This window comes from Narcine bancroftii, chromosome 1 (assembly GCF_036971445.1).
Source record: "Narcine bancroftii isolate sNarBan1 chromosome 1, sNarBan1.hap1, whole genome shotgun sequence".
NCBI lineage: Eukaryota > Metazoa > Chordata > Chondrichthyes > Torpediniformes > Narcinidae > Narcine > Narcine bancroftii.
In genome coordinates, this window is record NC_091469.1 from 144408602 (window position 1) to 144434581 (window position 25980).

The 25980-nt window shown below is 41.3% G+C and overlaps 1 protein-coding gene across 5 annotated transcripts in view; it reads right to left on the bottom strand.

The window, feature by feature from the left end:
* cep44 (centrosomal protein 44) overlaps positions 1–25980 on the bottom strand; it is an 81410-nt gene that overhangs the window by 43397 nt on the left and 12033 nt on the right. For all 5 annotated transcript variants that reach the window (XM_069941033.1, XM_069941012.1, XM_069941049.1 and 2 more), the window contains exons 2-3: positions 17074–17169; positions 3771–3918 (exon numbers count right to left, since the gene is read on the bottom strand). In XM_069941033.1, coding sequence (XP_069797134.1) covers positions 3771–3918; positions 17074–17162 — 237 coding nt within the window. In that variant the 5' untranslated portion in view covers positions 17163–17169. The remainder of the gene's footprint in view (positions 1–3770; positions 3919–17073; positions 17170–25980) is intronic.

Below are 25980 nucleotides of genomic sequence, written 5' to 3' on the forward strand. Positions count from 1 at the left end.
ATCCCTTGGTGCATTTTGCAGAAATAAGTACATGCAAACGTCAAACGCAGCACCTGGGATCAGGATCCACTCTGTGCGCCTCAGGTCCCCTTTAAATCTTTCCCCTTTCGCCTTAGACAAATGCTGTATAGTTTTAGATTTACTACTTTTGGAAAAAGACTGTGACCTTCTTATCTAAAGCCCTCTCCTGATTTAGTCAAACTTCTTTATGGTTTAACCCTCAGCCTTCATTCTTGGGAAAACATTCCCAGCTTAATCCAGGGAAACGTTTTGCCCACAATGTGGTGGTTACATGGATCAAGTTGCAGAAGAAGCTGATACATAGGTAAAAAGGTTTAGTGGGATCTGAATCAAATGCAGACAAACGGGACCAGCTCTGTCAGCATGGACTATTTGGGCCAAAGGGTCTGTTTCCTTGTTTAACTTTAAGAATGTATCCAATCCTATTCAATCCCTCCACTCGTGCTTCTGCACCGTCTCTAGCTTAATCTCATCCATCCTATAGAATGGCGAACAGAGCTCCAGGTGCAGTCTCATCAACATCATGTATAGCTGAAGTCTGGTCTCACAACTCTTGCACTCAATAAACCATCCAATGAAGATAAACATGCCATATGCCTTCTTCATCAAGTGTCGCCACTTTCGGGGAACTATGTACTTGTACACGTAGGTCTCTCTGTCCCACAAACACTCCACCAAAGACTATTCACTGTCTATGCCTTGCCCTGGTTTAACTTCCCACAGTGCATCACTTTAAACGCTTCTGATTTAAATTCCATCTGAAATTCCTTTGCCCACTTTGCCAGTTGAGTGAGATCCTGCTGTAATCTTAAACAAATCTTCTTCATTGTCTAACACTCAAACTGCCGCTAATTCCACTATGAACTATTATTTAAATTAAATGGGTTCAGAAAGTTTGCTTTCCTATTTATTGTTATGTTTCTCCAAAACATTTTTTTGAAATCTTCAATTATCTGACAAATTTTTGCCACTTCCGAAACCAAAAAAATTTCAGATAACTGAGGATTTTGGATAATCCAATTTTGGATAATCGGAGTTGTAGTGTAAATGCTGAGAATACAGCAATGGACAAAATATTCCTTTCTTACAGTCATTGAATGACTGGAATTAAAATAAAGCTTTGTCCAGCAAGGTTGACTTTTGTTGACATTTATTCATTTACAATATCGTGAAATGTCTCAAATTGATTCACAGAAGCAATATTTTAACAAGTCACAAAGTGCTTATATAAAACCGCAAAGGACAGTGCGGTTAGCAATTACAATGCCAGCGACTTGGGACTGAAGCCGGCGCAGTCTGCAAGGAGTTTATATGGTCTCCCATATCTGCGTGGGTTTCCACCGAGTGCTTCTCTTTCCTTCCCCCCTTCAAAAGCATAGGGGGTTGTTAAGTTAATCGGTGTATTGGGCGGCAAGGGCTCTTGGGCCAGAAGAGCCTGTTACGAACTTTATGTCGAAGGAAAAAATGAAAACAACTTTATTCAAATGTGAAAGTTTTATGGACGGAGTTCAAGGTGGAAGGCTGTAGAGAATTTGGCGATGACATTCCAGAGGCTGGAATCTAGCCAGCTGAATGCATACCCAAGCAATAAAAATTGAAGGTGTACATGAGGTCAGAATTTTACAACAGAAATAGGCCCCGTGTCTCACCACGTTCACACCAAGAAGCACAGAGATACAGGAGGGATAGACAATATGAATTCACTGTGGGATTTGAAAACAAGAGCAAGGATTGTGAAAACTTTTAAAGTAAGACTTTCTGAGATTGAGAACCATTGTACCTTGGCAACACAGGGTGACAGGCGGCTTATATTAGCTAGGATCCAAAAATGGCTTTAAGCTCCTTAATGTAAATAGTAAAACTCTTTCTATTACACTCAATATTTATTTCCCAGGCCAGTCTAGGTTATACTATTCATTTCGTACAAATCCATCAAATGTACAAGGCGGATATGTTCTGTAATTTTGAACAGCCCTGAGAGAGAGAGACTCTTCTGCGCGAGGGACCCTTTACAACTGAAGCCTTAAAAGCTTGTACTGGTGGCAGCACAATTTCATCATTTCATATTAAGTTAATGAATGGTTCAAAGTTTAAAGCATACAGTATCTTACTAATGGAGCATGTTTTGACAAATTAGTCTGTATTTACTCTGAAAAACGACATTGCCAGTGAAGGATATAAATGCAATAGCCTTTGTTAATGTATTTAAGTTAAACAAGAGTCTCGGACTTGGACAGTCATGAGAGCATTCTGTTCTCAAACAGCATTCATTACTAATCAAAAGAAAAACATTTGTGTTCAATTCAACTTGACTACATGTAACATTTAAGAAAGATGAAAGTGTACTCCTCTTTAGATGCTGTTAATTTCATTGAGATTTTCAGTTAGTTTGCAAGTAATCTCAAATCTAAAGATTTATTATTTAAACATGGAATTGGATCTGGCCAGGTAGCACAAAGAATCCAAGTACCAAATTATAACAAGGTTTGAAACCAAATTGTCAAAGCATGACTAAGACTTAATGCTGATGTTCTGTTAACGGTATCCTATTTGCACAAAGTACACAAGCTAACTTGCAATCTATTTTACCATGCTTAAATTTAAATTTAGACATAACAGCACGGTAACTGGCCATTTCAGCCCACAAGTCCATACCGCCAAATTTATACCCAATTAACTGACAACCCCAGTACATTTCGAACAGTGGGTAGGGACCAGAGCCCCCGAGGAAAATCCACGCAGACATGGGAGAACATACAAACTCGTGGGATTTGAACTCTGGTCCCAAATTGCTGGCACTGTAAAGGCAATAGGCTAACTTTTGCACCAATCGTGCCACCCATCTTATTTCATTTGACTTGATAATGATCATATGGCAGAGAACAAAGTGCACAGAAGGTATCAGTGGTTGGTTAATAAATAAACATTTCATAAAGCTCTTACAAACCCTCAAAGATACATTAAGCTTACTGATGTAGTTATCCAGAATGTTAAAGATGAAAGTAATTAATTTGTAGCCAATTCTCACTTCACTTTTGACAGCAAGTATTTCAGGGACATTAAGAGAGAACTACTTCAACTGGGAAAAGAACTAATTCAGAATAGAAAGCAATTTTAATGTAGGGAAAAAAAAAAATCAACAACACTTTGTTATTAATACAAGACCAAGCCTAATTCTGGGTCTTTGAGGCCTTTGTTCCACTATTGGTTTAAATTAGCTATTTGAGTCTTAATGTCTGAAACAGTTTCCTTAATTCTCCTCAATGTACTTCCTCTCTCGTCTTAAAAAATTGTAAATAAATGAATAAAAAAAAAACATTTGTGGATACTTCCAGAAATTTTAAATTCTTGTGTTTTTCCTATTTAAATTGAAGCTATGCAAGAACAAGAGAGTTAGTACATCAAAGTGCAAAATCATGGGTCACTCATCAAATAATTATTTTGAGAGATACATGAAGTTTTGCTGTGCTGAAAGAAAATAATTTATTGTCAAGGAAATTGGATGATGTAGGGAGGTGGTGAAAATAGAGAATTAGTAGGGGGACACCAGAGAATAATGAAAGTAGTATGTACATGCTTTTTCAAGTAGCATGTTGTCCAAATCCAAGAATGTATTCAAGAATTTATTTATCAATGCATATACAGGTTAATTTATAAAATTACTCTATTTTATTTATACAATTTATTATATTTAACACATTTAGCCCTTGTTGTTTTAATAGGCTCACCAGCAAAAAAAGAAACTGTACCTTGTAAACAGCATCAAGAAAGCGAGTGTCATTTTTTCCTACAAGCTCTACTCCAGATGCTATCAGCTCCTCAGTCACATATGTGGAATACGAGGTGAAGGCATAGCTCATGATTGGTAGAAAGGCAGCAGGATCACCTTTTGCAAGACTATTAACATAAAATATAAATTTTAAGTGAAAATAGTTTATATTCCTAACAAGCATTAACTGACTTCCTATGTTAATCTCACTGAACATAGTTGAGTGCCTGGATCCAGAGTAGTAATTTGCACTTCATTCAGATGGTGTAACTAAAGTGAGCAAGAGACTTGAATGCTCAAATGTGCCAAAATCTTCTTGCACTGAGGCATGACAGGTCATTCAAATTTGAAATATACGCAGAGTTTAAAAATAAAACATAGAACATAACAAATCTGACATCTACCACTGCTACATGTTTCATAAATTCAGATTGTATCATCATTTTTTGTAGCTTTGAACTGAGCTATATTAAAACAAAAGCAAAATACAACAGATGCTGTAATCTGAGATGAGGTGCAGAAAATGCAGTCAGGCAGCAGCTTTGGAGAAGGAAAGATGTCTCTTGACGAGAGGGAGAGAGAGAGAGAGAGAGAAAAAGAAAAGGTGAAAGGAAGAGGAAGAAATAATTGGCGAAATATCAAACAATCATAACAGGAGAACTTTCAACTCCTGAAAGGATATCAATTGGAAATATTTCTTTCTCTGTTGATGTTGCCTGACCTGCTAAATATTTTCAATTCATACTCACTAAATATCTGTTTTAATAAAATCATGTGGTTTATGTAGACAAAGAAAAACAGAATCCAACAATTGATCTCACCCCTTGTAGACAAATAATGATGTCCAGTACTGAAAATTAACCATAGGAATCATGTCATTGATTTTCCCTCAAACTCAGATTGTGCAAAGTCCAATGCAGTTTATAGGTGTAGGCTTAGATTTTGAATAGCTATCATTGTCTGAATCTAGGCCATGTTGAAATTCTATCCATATTAATCAGTTTCTAATTCAAATCAGTCATACAGGATTTACACATGAAAATACCAAAGATATAAAAAAATATGCTATGGTTATATTTCTCATATCCCTACTTAGAAAATACCTGAATCAATCTCTCCCACTCACAGCGCATCACATGTCTGAATGACGCAAGTATTCCTAATACAATAGGTATTTGTTAAGGGCTATTTTCCATTATGTCTGGATATTAGCTACAAAAATTTAACTAATTTGCCTTTAACTTCTCTTGCAGTTTTAGTAAATATTTAAACCATTATATTTGAAATCATAATGTAATATCAAAGCCAAAGAGTTCAAATTCAAAGGAGAGAGCTGAACTTGTTTTGTATCAAATTTTAAGAGAAAAATGTATATTTGATCACTAAATTCAATTTAATTTGCAGTATAAAACAGTTGTCAATAAAATAGAAAAGTTTAAGGACCATTTGTACTATTCAATAATCAATCCACATTAATATGTAATTACGTCTAACTATATGTCTCAATAATGATATCAACAACACCAAATATCCATACTTGACAATTTAACTAAAAACAATACCAAAATAATGTGCCTATACTGTGTGGATTATCTCATTTTGATTTTTTTTTGACATTTTAATATAATTGTTCTACTGCAATGACAACGTCTGTCCAATAAACCTAGTCAAAACATCCAATTAAAAATCTACCAACTCTTCTTCTAAAAGTATTTATTTGCTACTGTGGTTGGCCTTTAGTTCAAGCTGAAGATCCTGTTACTATGCAATAAATTTCTACTCTGCAGTCATTAACCATGTGTATTAAAGCAAATACAACTTCAAATGATGTGGACTTCAAAGGCATTAGATATTTGATGTTTAATTCTGGTCTATTTTATTTGCAGTGCTGGTTTATGTAATCCTGATCTTATTTACAAAAAAACTATCCTATAATTATCAGAGACCATAATCCTTCCTCCTCCTTCAATAAAAACATTCCAAAGCTAAACCATAAAAGAGAAAGTTGTTGGCGAAATTTTGGCTTTGTCCTACTTGAATGATACCAGCTGACATTTCCTCCACTGGAGCCAAACATAAAACATCTGGAAAAAGTACATTATTGGGACATCCCTACTAACAGAACCAACCAGGAATCAAATGATTAACCCCCTATTATTCAATCAGTACATCTGCTCCAACAGCTGCTGAGTGGTATATTTTATACAAATAAAATCAAAGCCTTCCCATTGTAGTTAAAAGTACTGAACATTTTTTTAGGCACAAGAACCTACATCTCTTTGAACATCCACTATGATTCAATATGATAATTGCGTATCATCTAACTCAGTTTCATTTTCTGGCACAGTCTCTGCACATGTTAATATGCAAAAAATATGAGGGATTGTCTTAAATATCTACTTCTTCTGCTGGTCCTTGGGATCAAGGATGGCCATCTTCCATTCCAATTCTATGGGTTACAGGGGACCTAATGAGGCAAACGTGGTACCTGATTGACCAAGTGGGTGGGTAGTTAAGAAGTGGTTCACTCATTCCACTCCTTATACTGGGCTTTTGTCCCAGGGACTCAAGTTTCTTCATTTATAGTCCTGGAACCTCTGGAGACTGTGGAGGTGTTACATATCCAAAGGAGGCTTAAATCTTTTTCTCTGTGTATCTTACATTTTCTTCCAACGTCAGAGCTGTGAGCAGACCATCCGTTTCAGAAATCTGATATTGAGCATGCAATGGTGGCATTCATTTCAAGAGAAAGAGAAGATAAGAGCAGGGATGTAATGCCAGGCTTTATAATGCACCACTGAGACTTCCCTTAGAGAAATTATGAACAGTTTTGGCCTTCTTAAGAAAAACTGAACTGTCATTGGAGAATGTTCAAAGAAGGTTCACAAAGATGATTCTGTGAATGAAAGGGTTATCACATGAGAAAAGTTTGTAATGGATTTGTGTTAATTTTTAGTTATAAATATATACTTCTTCGTAAAGTTAGTTTGTGGGCACACACAGGTAATGTCACATTTGCAGAGACTGAGAGTTCATTTAGGAGTCCCCGAGTCTGGAAGAACCAGATCCTAATGGAAATGAAGTGGGTCTTAATTGATTCTAGGACAATGGTTATGTACACACAGCATTATGCTGGCAGCTGTGCAATTAAGTAACCATGTAACCATATAACCACTTACAGCACAGAACAGGCCAGTTCGGCCCTACTAGTCCATGCCTTAGCAAATCCCCACCCTCCTAGTCCCACTGACCAGCACCCGGTCCTAACCCCTCTAGTCCCCTCCTATCCATGTAATGATCCAGTCTTTCCTAAAATGTAACCAATGATCCCGCCTCGACCATGTCTGCCGGAATCTCATTCCACATCCCCACCACCCTCTGCGTAAAGAAATTTCCCCTCATGTTTCCCTTATAATTTTCCCCCTTCAATCTTAAACCATGTCCTCTAGTTTGAATCTCCCCCTTTCTTAATTGAAAAAGCCTATCCACATTTACTCTGTCTGTCCCTTTTAAAATCTTAAACACCTCTATCAAGTCCCCTCTCAATCTTCTACACTCCAGAGAAAAAAGCCCCAGTCTGCACAACCTTTCCCTGTAACTCAGACCTTGAAATCCTGTCTACATTCTCGTGAACTTTCTCTGCACTCTCTCTATTTTGTTTATATCTTTCCTATAATTTGGTGACCAAAACTGTACACAGTACTCCAAATTTGGCCTCACCAATGCCTTGTACAATTTCATCATAACCTCCCTACTCTTGAATTCAATATCCGATTAATGAAGGCCAACATTCCAAATGCCTTCTTCACCACACCATCTACCTGAGTATCAGCCTTGAGGGTACTATTTACCATAACTCCTAAATCCCTTTGTTGCTCTGCACTCCTCAATTGCCTACCATTCAATGTATATGACCTATTTAAATTTGCCTTTCCAAAATGTACCACCTCACATTTATCTGTATTAAATTCCATCAGCCATTTCTCAGCCCACACCTCCAGCCTTCCTAAATCACCTTTTAATCTACAGTAATTTACCTCACTGTCCACAACACCACCCATCTTTGTGTCATCCGCAAACTTGCTTATCCAATTCTCCACCCCTACATCCAGATCGTTAATATATATAACAAATAATAGTGGACCCAGGACCGAATCCTGAGGAACTCCACTAGTCACTGGCCTCCAATTGGACAAACAATTTTCTACCACTACTCTCTGACACCTCCCATCCAACCACTGCTGAATCCATTTCACTACCTCTTTATTTATACCTAATGCCTCCACCTTTTTTCCTAACCTCCTGTGGGGAACTTTGTCAAAAGCTTTACTAAAGTCCAAAGAGACAACATCCACAGCTTTCCCTTCATCAACCCTTTTTGTTACCCCCTCGAAGAACTCAATCAAGTTTGTCAAGCATGATCTACCCCTGACAAAACCATTCTTCTGTTATGAGCCCAAAGGACCCCAAAACCCAGCAGCAATAGACATTCACCAAGACAAGTGGTTTTCAAAACAAAAGTTATTTTTAATCAACTTTAAACATGAAAATAGAATCAAACATTAACTTAACTCTATTCTTATACTATACTCTGTACTAACCCAAATTACCCCCTTCTTATTCTAAGCGCACATGTATGTAATGTGTGTGTAAATTCAAGAAACGTTCTTTGGTTCGCAGTTCAATCTCACTTCTACTTCTTCCAAGTTCTCTGGTTGCAGGCAATCATCATACTGTGTACAGAATTTAACATGTATAAGTTCACCAGGCTTGGTGCTTGAAAAGTAAATGTTTACTGCTCAGGAAGGTTCTTATAGGGTTTGCAGAGAGAGATAATTGAGGCTCCAGGATTTCCACAACTGAGGTATCACCACTAGTCACCTCAGGGTCTCACTGAAGAAACTTGCCCCATCAGGGTCTTCTAGATGGTAACTTCTTTCTTCAAGCTACCACAGAGTTCCATTCTTTCCTCTATTTCAAGAGAAACATCAGACACATAGCACTTCCAGCCATCTACTGCTTTAGAACTTGCTTTCATCAGTTTCAAACAGTTTTCACTGGATTGCACTTTTCAGTAACTTGTCAGTGTCCCACACATTGACTGACTGAGCTGTTAACCCAACTCTCTCTTCCAATTGAAACTCCAAAAAGAGCATGTGACTCACGTCTCACAAAACCCCCACCTTCTCCAACAAACAGTTTTCTTCTTCTCAAGTTGTTATCTTAGGTAAACAATCCAGAATTGACCTTTCTGGGAGCACTTTCCAGAAAGGGTACTGATAAACAGCATGACTCCAACAAGACAATGGTCAAACATTTTATGACTCAGTTCAATTAACACTTACTTGTGAAAGGTGCTCACATTCTCCAGAGATCCTGCAATGTGAATTCTTCAGTCTTTCAAATAAGATCGGTTTTAAAATGTGTGTATATATGTGACCTACTCTAAATCTTATAAATTCTCCCCAAATATTAATATTACACTTCCAAGAGTGACATGTGCTCAGACTTTACAGAATTCTTTGGCTTGGCTTCGCGGACGAAGATTTATGGAGGGGGTAAATGTCCACGTCAGCTGCAGGCTCGTTTGTGGCTGACAAGTCCGATGCGGGACAGGCAGACACGGTTGCAGCGGTTGCAGGGGAAAATTGGTTGGTTGGGGTTGGGTTTTTCCTCCTTTGCCTTTTGTCAGTGAGGTGGGCTCTGCGGTCTTCTTCAAAGGAGGTTGCTACGACTTGGACAGAGATGAGGTCAGATATTTTTATGGATGTGAAGTGATAATTTGAGGGAAGGCAAAAGGTCATCTACTATAAGTTGTGCTTTGAAGAATGAAACTGAAACAGTGATGTCTCATCACATGATTTCAGAGAAACATGAATGAAGGTAAAGAGAGACATTTTAAAACTAGAGAGAAGAAATTAACCAACCTGTGAAAGACACAGGGGTAAAACAGTAGTCTCTGAAAAGAGATGCTGCTATGTATTTTATTATCCTCATCATAGGAAATAAAATAAGTGGCTTGAAAGTAAGAAAGACCACTTTGCTCTTGATCAAGAAAGAAATCAGTAGAAAACAGAGTCCATAACTCTTAGGCAAGATAAGAGAGAGTTTGTGAAATCACTCGTATGAAGAAATGTCTCCCTGAAAGACAACTCAGCAAAAGACTTGTGAGTTTAGAAATCTGAAAGACATGATGTTCAAAAGTGATATATTATGATTTCTGAACTGAGATTTTAAAATGTTCAAGCAATACAAGATGTTTTATGCTGAAGTTTAAAATAGACTTTTCAGACAAGCTTAAACTGTAATGATTTGTATTTTGTGTAGTGGGAATAAGTTAGAGTTAAGTTTAAAGATAAGTAAGAAATTTTATGTTATTAATAATTTAAAACACTATTATTGTGAATTTACCATTGTCTGGTGAATTTGCCATTGCTATTCCTTTGTTAGTGCTAACAAAGTTTGTTAGTTCATAACATGATTGACAGCTTTTGGCCTGTATTTGTTGGAACTTAGGAGAATGAAGTGGAATCTCAATGAAACATTTTAAATGTTGAAAGGCTTCAACAGAGTAAATGTAGAAAGGTCATTTCCCATGATGGGACAGTCTAGGACAAGAGGCAAAACTTCATGATTGAAGGGTGTCCATTTGGAACAGAGATGTGTGGGAATTTCTTCAGCCAGAGAGTGGTAAACCTGTGGAATTATTCCCACAGGTGGTTGCGGAGGCCAGATCATTGGTGTATTTAAGGCAGAGATTGAAAGGTTCTTGATTAGCTTGGGTATCAAAGACAATGGGGAGAAGGCTGAACAGGGAGGCTTTAGTGGAAAAATGGATCATCTCATGATTAAATGGCAGGGCAAACTCAATGGGCTGAATAGCTTATTTCTCCTCCTGTCTTAATTACATAGGTATCCCAATGCAGCTGAATGAGTAAAATTAACTCCGAATGCTTGCCTGGAGAAGACGTTTGTCTGTTTATTCTTACAAGGGAGTTGGTGATTGTGTTGTGCCTGTCACAAGTATACCAAGTCTCAGAAACATATAGGTGGGCAAGGATTACTGTTGCACAGTAGGCCATCTGTTTTGTGTCAGGTTTGTAGTCTCCATCTTTCTTTAGATATACATGTTAAATAACTAAAGTGTATTTCACATGCGATTCCTGACCAGCAATGTAAAATTAGGTTCTTAAGTTAAAATAAGTGATTGATCATGTACGAGAGAAATTTCTTTGCTGGAAGGGTACAAATCTTTAAATTTAACTATTCCAGAGTATATAAATCCAGAGTATACACAGGCCTCAAGTGTGGTCTCATCAAGCGCATATACTATGAGAACACATCTATATTCGGACTAGACGGACGAGAGCCTGTTTCTGAGCTGTAGTGTTCCATGGTTCTATACTTAATTGCAAATACATCCATAGCAATAAAACAATATTAGAAAATAATGGGCTGAATTAGGAAATCTTAAAGCAGAAGGTGAACTACTACAGTTCAATTTAGTAGGTCGAAGTTACAAAGTTGTATCACCCTGGTCACAACCTCTTCACACTGCTACCTTCAGCCAGAAGGTGCAGAAGCTTAAAATTGGACCATCAAGGTTAAAGAACATTTCTTTCTCACAGCAATCAAATTCTTCAACCTCCCCTTGATACACTAATCATAGACTACACCAACAAAACAATAGTCTGCACTATTGCAGGTCACTTTTTTTTGCATTAGGATGACAGTGTACATTTATTATTAATTAAAAATGTAGACATACAGCACAGTTACAAATGTTATGAGCCCAGAGGACCCCAAAAGCCAGAAGCAATAGAAATTCACCAAGACAAATTGTTAAAGAAAAGTTGCTTTTAATTATCTTTAAACATGAAAACAGGATCAAAGTTTAACCTATTACTATTAACTTCACAACCTAACAACGCCCCCCCTTTTAATTCTAAGCGCACGTGTATGTAATTCGTGTGCAAGTTTAGAAAAGTTTTTTGATTCACAGTCCAATCTCACTTCTCATTCCTCCAAGTTCACTGGTTGCAGGCAATTCTTGTACTGTGCACGGAATTGAACATTTATAAAGTTCACCAGGCTTTGGTGCTTAAAAGGTAAATGGTTACTGCTCAGGAAGGTTCTTGTCGGTTTTCAGAGGGAGATTTGTTGCTCGTTGGAGATCCACAACTGATTTCTTCCAATCAGCCACTTCAGTGTCTTGCCGAAGAAACTTGCCCCATCAGGGTTTTCCAGATGATAACCTCTTTCTTTCAGGCCACCATAGAGTTCCTTTTTGTTTCCCTTATTTCAAGTGAAACATTATGCAGTCAGTCCTCTACTCTTGTATGGAACATAAGAGCTTTGACTAGGCTGAACTAAGAATTCACAACCCACCTTCAAAATGGGGTTTTCCACAAGCTTGCCGGCTTGTCCTGTTCCAGTCCCAGCTGCTGCTGAACTGTAGAACTGGATTCTCTCCCTCTCACTCAGAGAAAACCACATGACCCTCTTAGAACAGCCAACTGCACTCAGACAGAATGCGGAACCGGACCTAATCTTCTGGGTTCGTTCATCTGTTGCTTTCCAAAACAATAATCCATTACTCCACAGCATGTCCAATTAACACCTACTTGTGAAGTCCTTATAGGCATCCTTCAAAGTTTTTGCAAAGGCATCCAGAGCCTGCACTGTCTGATTTAAGCAGAGCTCTGGCATTTTAAATGAGATCTGTTTTGAAGTGTTTGTATGTGACCTACACCTAAAAAAAAACCTGCCACAATTTATCTCCTTTAAAACATACAATATAAAATATAACATAATCTGTCACACAAGCCATTTCGGTCCATGAGCCCATGTTGCCCAATTAACCTAACCACGGTGGGAAGAAACCAGGCCCCCAGAAGAAACTCACGCAGGCACAGGAGAGCATACAAGCTCATTACAGCCAGCAGGGGATTTGACACCCAGTCCCAATTGTTGCCACTGTAACAACGTTGCGCTAACCCAGGGGTGTCAAACTCAAATTCACGGAGGGCCAAAATTAAAAACTTGGACTAAGTCGAGGGCCGAACTAAATATTTATTGAAAATTTTCAACAACATCTGCATGTTTTCTCTTCTTTCAACATATGTAATGTTAAACTTTAGGATATAACTTTAGGAGGATAATGTTACAGGTCAGGAGTAGGGAGCTCAAGTTCACCCTTTGCTTGACCTGAGGGAAACATATTTGGTCCCTGTGGAGATGTAGTCAGCATTCACAGGCTGTCCATTTTGGCCTGCATCAGGACTCAGCATTTCCTGCTCACTCCTCAGGCTCTAGGCCTCTATTCACCCTCGACCCACCATCCCTCTACCTGACCAGTCCTTTACCCAACCTCTACTCACCCCTCACTCCACTCGCTCTGCCTCTACCCACCCCATCCTATACAAGCCCCTCTACTGCCTCTCCCCTCAACCTGTTCCTCCCTCTACCCGTCTCTCACCCTCTAATCACCCCTCCCCTACTCGCCCTGCCCCTCCCCTTTTACATTTTCCCTATCCACCCCTCCTTCCACTCATCCCTCCCTCTAACTGCCCCTCGCACCACCATAACTTCCCCTGCCCATTACTCCTCACCGACACCCTCTGCCCACCCCTGCTTACCCACCCACTCAGGCCCAGCGCGCTGCCGATCAGCCTTTTGCGGACAGCCACCATCTCTCTCTTCATGTGCAGGGCCGAACCAGCCGTCCCTGGGGTCCGCGCGGGTGCAAGCGCTGAAGGCCGTGGCGACCGGAAGAAATGCGCTCGCGCTGTGGAAGGGCTGTCCGGTGCCAGTTGCGCGGGGCTCGCGCTGCCAGGGGGCCGTGCGCAGCCTGCCATGCCCGTCGCACCGACAGGAAATCACAGGTGCTCGCCAATCCGCCGCACCGCTCGACAGGTGAGAAAAGTGACTGGTTGTGCGGGGAGCCTTCCAACTGGCTTGCCAGCTGATGACATCGACAGACTTCTCATGTTACAATGGGGAAGGATGTGCAATGAAAGGGGAGGATGGTGGGGGTGGCATTACCAAAAAACAGCATCGGCTCTCGCTGCAGGGCGGGCCACCTCTAATACATTTTTGAAATGATCTTGCGGGCCAAATATAAGTATATCGCGGGCCAAATTTGGCCCGCGGGCCAGAGTTTGACATGTGTGCGGTAACCACTACGCTAACCATGCCGCCCTTAACTATTATCTATGTTATGTATTTGTTGCTTCTTTTAACTTAATTGAATTAGTTTACTGCTATAGTTAATTCATTACAAGTACCTGTTTGGCTGCAGCAAATAAGAATTTCAGTGAAGATTTAAATTGTACAATGTATTTGACAATATTGCAGGGATGGGGTAGGTTCTAAACAAAAAGGGAATTCAGGTTGGATTCCCACTTTTGAGTTCTAATCAGTAAGCTCAAGTTCAAAATGCATCTGCACAAGCTGAAGGTCAATTCAATGGTCTGTTTCTTAAGTTGAAAATTTACACATTGTATATATAAACACAATCTGTCTCGAGCAAAAGATAATGCTACATAAAGAGCATGGAACAAAACTGGTTAATACTCGTCTTCCAATAACAGTCCTCAGAGTCAAGGAGATCTTACTTCCACCCTAATTCAGTGGATTCAGTAGGCGGCTGACAAATCGTACTGAATGCGTAGACTCTGCAACAGATGAGGTAGGTAGTTTGAAATATTGTGCAGTCCTGGTTATTGGCCTTGGTGTTAGCAGCGATAAAGTTGTTCTGAATATCCTATGTATTTTAAATGTCCCATTAAAGCTACACCACATGCATCAATATCACTAGGTTAAAAAAAAACTGCAGCTGTAAGGAAAACATGGAAAATTCAGATTAGTTTCACTGAGCAAAAGCTTAAAAGTTTATCAGTTTTTAAACAATTAAATCCATTTTGCTATACCATGAGTTCAAAGATTATTTTACCTATTGGTCATGACTAGAGGCAAATCAATTTAAACAAATCAGAGAGGGAGAGGCTAAGAAAAACAAATCCTTACACTTAGGATGACTCGTGATTCACGCTTTGCTATAGGAAGTGTCTAATATGAGACAGATCACTACATTTTTTATACAGGAAAATTAGATAATATTAGAAACAGAGGAAAAAAATATCCTGTGGAAAGAGTGTGGGACAGCTGGATTCATTCTGGATTTTTTAAGCAAAGACGTGGCAAAAAAATTAGATTTTTTTTAAACTCTGAAAAAGGTGAGGAATGCTCATACTGGAAATATGCTGTGAACATCCAGCAATCTCTTTAAGAACCACCTGGTTACCAGCAGTGGGATAATGATTATTAATGTCTGGAGACTAGATTATAACCTCCAGTTTCATTAATCAAGTTGGAAGAATTAAGGAACTCGAAAATACGAGTGCATTGAGGATAATATTTTCATCTCAAAAAACCACAGACAGGAAATCAAACTGGACAATGGCTTGTTCCTTTCATAAAGTGAGTGCTCAGATTTCCCTCGGGGAGGGGGGGGGGTGGCTAAGCAATATGGAAGATATTGCTTTATGGACTTTCATGGTGCTTGAGTTCAAGTTCAAATTCCTGGCTTCATACACAAAAATATATCCAAATGTTTGGATGAATACCAAAGAACAAACTTCATCCATTTGGCACTATTGGCAGATTTTCCCGATTACAAAGGCTAATAAACTTTACCTCTTCTTGGTTTTTGGTCAAGAAAAACAGCGATTTCATAATTGATTAAGGCAGCCAAAACTGTAGTTCATGGATGTTTTCTATCCACAAACCACCAATATAACCCTATTGAGAAGAATGCAAGTTTTTTTAAAAAAAAGGAAAAATGGTGAATTAATCGGGTATTGGGAAAAGTCTATAGAGTTACTCACATATACGATAGCCCCCAGATTTTCCCTCTAAAATAGAAGTTTTGAGCTTTACCCTTTGTACAGGACAACTCTTATGTCTGGCACTTATCATTGACCAGTGGAGAGATGTTTTTGCTATATTTTAAAAGGATATTACTGTGTAAAGTTTTTAATTTTATTAGCATATTTTAAAATAAACAGCTGTCAGCTCCTGTAACAGACCGTTTAAAGCCTGTACATAGGTGACAGCAGTCGGACTGGGCAGATGGACCCTGCGGGGGAGCACTGGGACTTCGTTTGACACGCGCAGGTCTGCCCCTGAATGGTCAATCCCCCTAAATGCATTCTTTTCGATGTCACCATTCTTATGGAGTTTAGCCGGGTTGTCAGCACAGGGAAGGTACGCCAAGGACATGAGTTTGAGGTGGCGGGAAGGGGATAGGATATGGAGGAGGAGGGGGAACACAGCTGTAATGTTGAGACTTCACTGTCAAGGTTCAGATTTTAGACTCAGCATATAAGACGACCCGTTAATGTTTTGGGGTTGTCCAATATGCCAGCATAAATAGCACTTTATATTACTAGCCTCAAAACATAGTGACTATATGACTTTATCTCGATATACACTCTCATCAATTTGGGAATAAAAGATACATTATTTGTACTTTAATCTCTTTTTACAGAAGCAGCCATGTTAATTTGTACAATATACACTATGAATATCCACATTATAATAAGCATATTAACTCCATGCCACCTATACATAAAATACCAAGGATGTATCTGGTGGACTGGATCAAGTTCCATTCAGTTTTGTGGGTTCCAAGCTGACTAATGAAGTCAATATGCAAAGCAGAGATTCCTCCATACACTGGGCAGATGGGTGGGTAAATTGTGAGGCGATCCATTCCTTTTGCAATCTGTGCAGAATTTGTTCTTTTGGGTTCTTGATCCATGTACTTGAGGTTCTCAATACCATCTTGAAAGCACTTTCATAATTTTGAGTGGTCCTGGGCAAGGGAGTCCCAGGAGCCAATACAAATCAAGTGCCATCCATTGATTGTACACTAAACAGAACCTTCAGCCTTTGAGGGCTCAACAAGGGGAGAAAGGATACTCTTTTCAACCCAAAAACAGATTATATTGCCACAGTCTCTTAGCTACTTGCAGGAGTTTGCTACAAATTGGTTGCCATGCTCCCAACCTTAATTCAACAATGCTCATTTGGCTGCACAATTATTTCTGATGTTAGGCAGATAAAGTGAAAAGCTATCATTCTACATTTCACTGCCAAAGCCTGGATACACAAAATAGAAAAATTTTCATTTCAAACCACAAACAGCTCTCATGCCAATGCACAGAAAAAGTTAGAAATTGGCTTCATTTAAACCATTACAATTGGAGTCCCTTACTTACCCATTACAATCAATATCTTGCGGATAATTCAGTGAACGAAGTGCTTGTTCTAACTTACGAAGGGATCCTCGCAAATCACCAGTTGTCATCTTGATCCTACAACATAATTAAAAAATAGTTTTGAATCTTTTCTTTGAATTTAGAGATACAGCATGGTAACAGGCCCTTCTGGCCCATGAGCCTGTCCCACCCAAATACATCAATTAAACCAAAACTCTATATGTTTGGAGGGTGGGAGGAAACCAGAGCACCCAATGAAGCCCTCATAGGTCACGGGGAGACTATACAAACTCATTCCAGACTGTAATGGATTAGAATCCAGGTTGCTGATGCCGAAAAAGAATTGCTACACTAACCGTGCTGCCCCATAGTTTAGGTTACTGCAGTTTATAAAATGACTCAACTGTTTTGGTTAACCAATAAACTCCATGCATCTCAACTTTGGAAGTAGTATCCAGCAAATCCATTTTGTTTCCACAGGACAGCAATGTACTCAGTCATGACCACTCAGTCCATGAATACTTCATTGCTTCACCTTAGATCTGTCCTCAATATAATTACCACATTTGTTCAAAATCCCCATTCTCTGGCCTAATAAAAATAAACTGATCTCATCCTTGATCACTTTCATTGTCTCATGTCAGGAAAACTTTCACGATTCAAGACTGCCAATATTTCACTATCTGGTTTCATTTCTAAATTGCCCATCTCCACGTTCTTGGAGTTTCCACGACAAGCAGTACGAGACGTGCAGTACCACAATGATAACAAGTTTATTGTTATAATGGACATGTACACTGAAATTCTTACTTGCTGCACAGGTACTTATAATTTTAAAAAAATTGAGATAATCAATGCAAAAGATAAATTGACGATAAATATTCACAGTTACTATAGTGCAAGAAAAAAGTGTAGTTTCTATACTGCAGACAATCCTTTTTGTGATGTCGAGCAGCCAAGGTGGGAGGTTCAAAAGCCCGATAGTGGTAGGAAAGAACTAGCTCTCAAGAGAGATGTTACCTGAAGGCAACAGCAAGAAGAGGACTGATTATCACGAGACCCCATCGAAAACATCTACAGGGAATTTTTTTAATTTTAAATTCAGACAGACAGCACAGTAACAGGGCATTTTGGCCTACAAGTCCGTACTGCCTAATTTACACCCCATGAACCTAGACCCCATGAACCTAGACCCCATGAACCTAGACCCCATGAACCTAGACCCCATGAACCTAGACCCCATGAACCTAGACCCCATGAACCTAGACCCCATGAACCTAGACCCCATGAACCTAGACCCCATGAACCTAGACCCCATGAACCTAGACCCCATGAACCTAGACCCCATGAACCTAGACCCCATGAACCTAGACCCCATGAACCTAGACCCCATGAACCTAGACCCCATGAACCTAGACCCCATGAACCTAGACCCCATGAACCTAGACCCCATGAACCTAGACCCCATGAACCTAGACCCCATGAACCTAGACCCCATGAACCTAGACCCCATGAACCTAGACCCCATGAACCTAGACCCCATGAACCTAGACCCCATGAACCTAGACCCCATGAACCTAGACCCCATGAACCTAGACCCCATGAACCTAGACCCCATGAACCTAGACCCCATGAACCTAGACCCCATGAACCTAGACCCCATGAACCTAGACCCCATGAACCTAGACCCCATGAACCTAGACCCCATGAACCTAGACCCCATGAACCTAGACCCCATGAACCTAGACCCCATGAACCTAGACCCCATGAACCTAGACCCCATGAACCTAGACCCCATGAACCTAGACCCCATGAACCTAGACCCCATGAACCTAGACCCCATGAACCTAGACCCCATGAACCTAGACCCCATGAACCTAGACCCCATGAACCTAGACCCCATGAACCTAGACCCCATGAACCTAGACCCCATGAACCTAGACCCCATGAACCTACACCCCATGAACCTACACCCCATGAACCTACACCCCATGAACCTACACCCCATGAACCTACACCCCATGAACCTACACCCCATGAACCTAGACCCCATGAACCTAGACCCCATGAACCTAGACCCCATGAACCTAGACCCCATGAACCTAGACCCCATGAACCTAGACCCCATGAACCTAGACCCCATGAACCTAGACCCCATGAACCTAGACCCCATGAACCTAGACCCCATGAACCTAGACCCCATGAACCTAGACCCCATGAACCTAGACCCCATGAACCTAGACCCCATGAACCTAGACCCCATGAACCTAGACCCCATGAACCTAGACCCCATGAACCTAGACCCCATGAACCTAGACCCCATGAACCTAGACCCCATGAACCTAGACCCCATGAACCTAGACCCCATGAACCTAGACCCCATGAACCTAGACCCCATGAACCTAGACCCCATGAACCTACACCCCATGAACCTACACCCCATGAACCTACACCCCCGGTATGCTTTGAATGGTGGGAGGAAACCAGAGCCCTCAGAGAAAACCTACGAGGACATAGGAAGATCATATGAACTCTTTATGGACAGTGCAGGATTCGAACACCTGTTTGGTAACATTTGTCCAGTCCTGATCGCTGGCACTGTAAAGGTGTTGTGCTAACCGCTACGCCAACCATGCTGGAATGATGTCATCAGAGAGCAGTAGCAATCATCAAGGATCCACAACACGCAGCACACACTCTATTCTACTACCATCTTCTTTCTCTTTGGCTTGGCTTCGCAGACGAAGATTTATGGAGGGGTACATCCACGTCTGCTGCAGGCTCGTTGGTCACTGACAAGTCCGATGCGGGACAGGCAGGCACGGTTGCAAGGGAAAATTGGTTGGTTGGGGTTGGGTGTTGGGTTTTCCTCCTTTGTCTTTTGTCAGTGAGGTGGGCTCTGTGGTCTTTTTCAAAGGAGGTTGCAGCCCGCCGAACTGTGAGGCGCCAAGATGCTCGGTTGGAGGCGATATCAGCCCACTGGCAGTGGTCAATGTGGCAGGCACCAAGAAATTTCTTTAAGCAGTCCTTGTACCTCTTCTTTGGTGCACCTCTGTCTCGGGGGCCAGTGGAGAGCTCGCCAAAAATGATCTTGGGAAGGCAATGGTCCTCCATTCTGGAGAAGTGACCCACCCAGCACAGTTGGGTCTTCAGCAGCGTGGATTCGATTCTTGTGGATTCTGCCAGCTCGAGTACTTCGATGTTGGTGATGAAGTCATTCCAATGAATGTTGAGGATGGAGCGGAGACAGCACTGATGGAAGCGTTCTAGGAGCTGTAGGTGATGCCGGTAGAGGACCCATGATTCAGAGCCGAACAGGAGCGTGGGTATGACAACGGCTCTGTACACGCTGATCTTTGTGTGTTTCTTCAGGTGATTGTTTTTCCAGACTCTTTTGTGTAGTCTTCCAAAGACGCTATTTGCCTTGGCGAGTCTGTTGTCTATCTCTTTGTCGATCCTTGCATCAGGTGCAGCCGAGGTAGGTAAACTGGTTGACTGTTTTGAGTTCTGTATGCCCGATGGAGATGTGGGGGGCTGGTAGTCATGGTGGGGAGCTGGCTGATGGAGGACCTCAGTTTTCTTCAGGCTGACTTCCAGGACAAACATTTTGACAGTTTCCGCAAAACAGGAAGTCATGCGCTGGAGAGCTGGCTCTGAATGGGCAACTAAAGCGGCATCATCTGCAAAGAGTAGTTCACGGACAAGTTGCTCTTGTGTCTTGGTGTGAGCTTGCAAGTGCCTCAGATTGAAGAGACTGCCATCCGTGCGGTACCAGATATAAACAGGTACTGGACTTCTCCTCCAGGAAAAACAAGGACTGGTTTGGAAATCCAGGAGCTGCTGGCAAAGAAGCAATCTGCCCACCAGGCTCACCTTGCAAAGACTTCCTAGCAAGAGGAAAAAAAAACGAGCCTTCCGTCTCGCATGCAGTCATCTTCAGCGCAAACTCCGGGAGATACAAAATGAGTGGTGGACTAGGCTCGCCAAATGAACCCAGCTTAGCGCCAACATTGGCGACTTCAGGGGCTTTTATGAGACACTAAAGGCTGTGTACGGCCCCTCACCCCAAGTCCAAAGCCCTCTGTGCAGCTCAGATGGCGAAGTCCTCCTCAGCGACAAGATCTCCATCCTCAATCGATGGTCAGAACACTTTCAATCCCTTTTCAGTGCCAACCGCTCAGTCCAAGAATCCGCCCTGCTCCAGCTCCCTCAACAATCCTTGTGTCTAGCTGGATGAGGTCCTTACCCGGGAAGAAACATATAAGGCAATTGAACAACTAAAAAGTGGCAAAGCAGCAGGTATGGATGGAATCCCCCCCAGACGTCTGGAAGGCTGGCAGCAAAGCTCTGCATACCAAACTGCATGAGTTTTTCATGCTCTGCTGGGACCAAGGAAAGCTGCCTCAGGACCTTCGTGATGCCATCATCATCACCCTGTACAAAAACAAAGGCGAGAAATCAGACTGCTCAAACTACAGGGGAATCACGGTGCTCTCCATTGCAGGCAAAATCTTCACTAGAATTCTCCTTAATAGACTAATGTCTCCTTAATAGACTAATGCATAGTGTCGCCGAAAATGTCCTCCCAGAATCACAGTGTGGCTTTCGCGCAAAAAGAGGAACTACTGACATGGTCTTTGCCCTCAAGACAGCTCCAAGAAAAGTGCAGAGAACAAAACAAAGGACTCTACATCACCTTTGTTGACCTCACCAAAGCCTTTGACACTGTGAGCAGGAAAGGGCTTTGGCAAATACTAGAGTGCCTCGGATGCCCCCCACCCCAAGTTCCTCAACATGGTTATCCAACTGCACAAAAACCAACAAGGTCGGGTCAGATACAGAAATGAGCTCTCCGAACCCTTCTCCATTGACAATGGCGTGAAGCAAGGCTGCGTCCTCGCACCAACCCTCTATTATCTTCTTCAGCATGATGCTGAAACAAGGCATGAAAGACCTCTACTACCAACAGGAAAGAGGCATCGGGGCCACACAGGTTCAGAAACAGCTGCTCCTCCTTCACCATTAGACTCCTCAACAACAAACTCAATCAGGGAATAATTTCAGGACTCTTACTTTTGTACCTTATTGATTGGTTTTCCTCTCTGTATTGCAGTTTGTTTACATTTCTTGATTTGTTTACATATGTACATTGTGAATAGTTCTTTTTGCACTGTTAATAGGTGGTAATTTGGTCTCGAAAAAAGAATTTCAGGGTTGTATGTGATGTCATGTATGTACCCTGACAATAAATCTGGAATTTGAATCTACTTTGTCTGGCAATTTATTCCATATGCCCAGTATGAGTGAAGAACTGTCCCTGCATGTCCCTTCTAAATCTGACCCCACCCACCTTATAGCTATGTCCTTTGGTCTTAGATCTTCCTACTCAAGGAAACAAATTGTCACCATTCACCTTATCAATGTTGCTCATGATGTTGTAGAGATCCCTCTCAACCTCCTACACTCTAAGGAAAACAGACTCTCACGATAACCAACTTCCTTGCTGTTTCCAACTTTGTCACGCCCTTCCCTTCAGTTAGGTGAGCAAAATTGTATACAACATTCCAAGTGTGGCCTCACCAATGGCTTGAATAGCTTCAACATGAAGCCCAATACTTGCATTCAATGCCCCAATTGATGAAGTTAAATGTACCAAAGGTTTTCTTCACTAGAAAACAAAGAATTGCTGGAGAAACTCAACAAATCAGACAGCATCCAGGAATAGAAACAGTCAGTCAACATTTCAAGTCGAAACCCTTTGTCAATGTTTCATCTTGAAATGTTGACTAACCATTTTTACTCATGGATACCATATGACCTGCTGAGTTACTTCATCAATTCTTTGCTTGAGATTTCAGTATCTGCAGTTTTTGTGTTTTTCCACCTTTTTTTTCTCCACTCTGTCTACCTGTGCTGCCATCCTTAGAGCTATGCACCTACTCTCCTAGGTCTCTCCACTCCATAACACTCTTTAGGGCCCTAGTTCGATTTACAGGTAGTCCTTGACTTCTGACCTACGTGAGTTATGTCCACTCAAACATACAATCAATTTTTAAAAACTCTCTATTAAAACTACTGTACAAGTACATATTTTATATTTAAAAAGCTGAATTTAGTGGTTCCCGCTCCCGGTGCCAGCCTAAAGTTCCCGCTCCCTGTCACAGCCCAAAGTCCCTGTTCCCCAACTAAACCTGAATTAAAACCAATCCTTCCATCCCCATTACAGTTGTAAGTCAGGAATACTTAAACTCAAATGCAAGACCTCACGCTTCTCCAAAATGAACTGCATCTGCCATTCTTTTGTCCAGTTCCCAATTTGATCTAGATTGCAAACCCAGGTAACCTTCTTCACCGTCCACCATCACACAAATTTCCGTGTCATAGCAAACATACTCACCTTGCAATCCTTGTCCATATTATTTATGTATATAACAAAAAGTAAGGTCAACCCTGAGGCAGCCCGCAGTCATGGTTCTCCAGTCTGAAAATCTGTCCTATCTCTGACTTAGCCATTTTCTTTTATCCAGTTAGCAAAAGGCCTCCTATCCTGCATGCCCTAACCTTCCATTCAAACCTAACATATGAACCATTATCAAACACTACTAAAATCCATAAAAATGACATCAACCGATTTGTCTAGATAACCCTTTGTCACCTTTTCAAAATAATTCTATCAAGTCCTCATGCACAAATCTGCTTAATGTTCTCCTGGCCATTCAAATGTTGATAGTGTGGCGGCTCACCACAAGGCTGCCGAACCGGCCCCGCTTGTCAGCCACGCGACGGGGCAGCCGGCCAAAATGGCACTGTCAGGGGTTTTCCTTCCTTCCAGCACGGGGCTCAGAAACCCGCGCTTGGGGACCACGTGACGCCCAGATGACATCAGCGCCCTAAACTAGTCTGCTCACTGAGCTCAACCCGTCTGGTTGCCTGTGTTATTGCAGGAGCAGTGTAGCCGCCGCTAAAATAGACTCAATCTCCAAGAATTCTGTCCAGCAATTTCCCCACCATTGATGTCAGACTAACAGACAGACATGTAGTAAACCCAAATTATCCTTTAAGTCCTTTTTTGCGTTGAGGCCCTGACAATTTCCTTCCTGCCTTCCCGTAATGTCTGAGATGCATGCACTCCGTACCTTGAGATTTATCCATCTTGAGACCATCAAACACTGCAAGCAGTAGTAAATCACAAAAATCTGTAGACACGATGGGTGAAGTATAAACACAAAATGGCGGAGAAACTCAGCAGGTCAAAAATACATAACTAATATTTCGGGTTTCAGCCCTTCATCAAGATATGAGAGAATGCTGCCAGCTGTCTGCACAAAAAGGTAGGGGGGAGGGAATTTGGCAAAGGCAGGAAATGATAGGTGGAGAAAGGGGACAGCAGCAATGAAGGGGAATGGCTGGGTGGATAGAGGGGGAAGGGAGGAGAGAACAAGAATGGGGAGGGGAAAAAAAAAGCAAGCGAGTTTAGCAGAAAGCAAAGGTCAATGTTAAGGCCATCTAGCTGGAAAGTGCCCAGATGGAAAATGAGGTGTTGTTCCTCCAATCTGCAAGTGGTCAGGGTGGGATAGTACATAAGGCAATGAATGGACATGTGAGCTTGGGAGTGTGACTCAGAATCAAAATAGTTGGCTACTGGAAGGTCGTGGATGTTGCAAACTGCAACGTAGGGGTCTTTTTGTTCAGGAAATGTACAGCCTGGTGAAGGCTTTCAGGAAAAAGTTGCAGTTTCTTCTAAGCCAACTGGAGAGCAGCACTCTCACTCATATGCAAACTGAAAGAAATCACACCATTCGCTGATCACCTCTGCAGGTAACTCATCCATGTTAGGAGCACTGCATGGTGAGTTTTCAAGATGATTTGAAGACTTCAAAACAGTTGAGGGTGAAATGCACATGATTTCCTCTCCTTTTACAGCACCCAATGACATTCAGCTGGAACTCATTGACCTGCATTGTGTCATGATACTGGCAGAGCACTTTAAGTCAATATCACTGCTGGATTTTTACTCTTCTCTCAAGGAAGAGAACTTTCCACACATGAGGAGACATGCTCAGAATATGTTGGTTCTCTATGGATCTACCTACGTATGTGAACAAACATTCTCAGTGATGAAGTTTAACAAATCCAGATACAGATCCTCTCTCGCTGATGATCATCTGTCAGCTGTCCTTCGCATATCCACCTCAGACATTCCACCTGACTTTGATGCACTTGTTCAAGCCCAACAGAGACTAGATTTCTCTCACTGAACAAGAAAAAAAGAACTGAATAACACCAAATGAGGTGGTTGGACTACAAGCAAAATGGTAATAACAATTTGTATAAAGCTGATTTAATGCTGGTCTTTCAAAAAATGGTACATTTCTGAACATGCACATTTTGTTTACAATTGTTTGGAGTAATTGTTATTGAAAAAATAATGTTTTTCCTTAGCTTATTTTTCCATTGCTTAATCATGTTTACTCTTACCAGTCACATCTTGTCAAAACAATGCAATTTACTGGTTTTATACAGAGATAGAATTAATATTAAGTATAATTTAGTTCAGCCCATTGGTCCGGCCCTCCACAATATTTTCTGTTTCTCATGTGGCCCCTTGGGAAAACGAATTGCCCATCTTTGCTGTAGTAAGTGCCGGAAATTCCGGCAGATAATGTATTGGACGTGGAGGCTAGTAAGGTGGGAGGTGAGGATGAGGGGGACTCTATGTTTGTTGCATCTGGGGGCAGAGGGGCCAGGACAGATGAGTGGGAAATGGAGGAGATGCTGGTGAGGGCTGAGTTGATAATGGTGGAGGCCAAGCCACATTTGTGGAAGATGGCAGATATTTCAGAAGACCTAGACTGGATGACCTCATCTTGGGAACAGATGCAGTGGAGATGGAGAAATTGAGAGAAG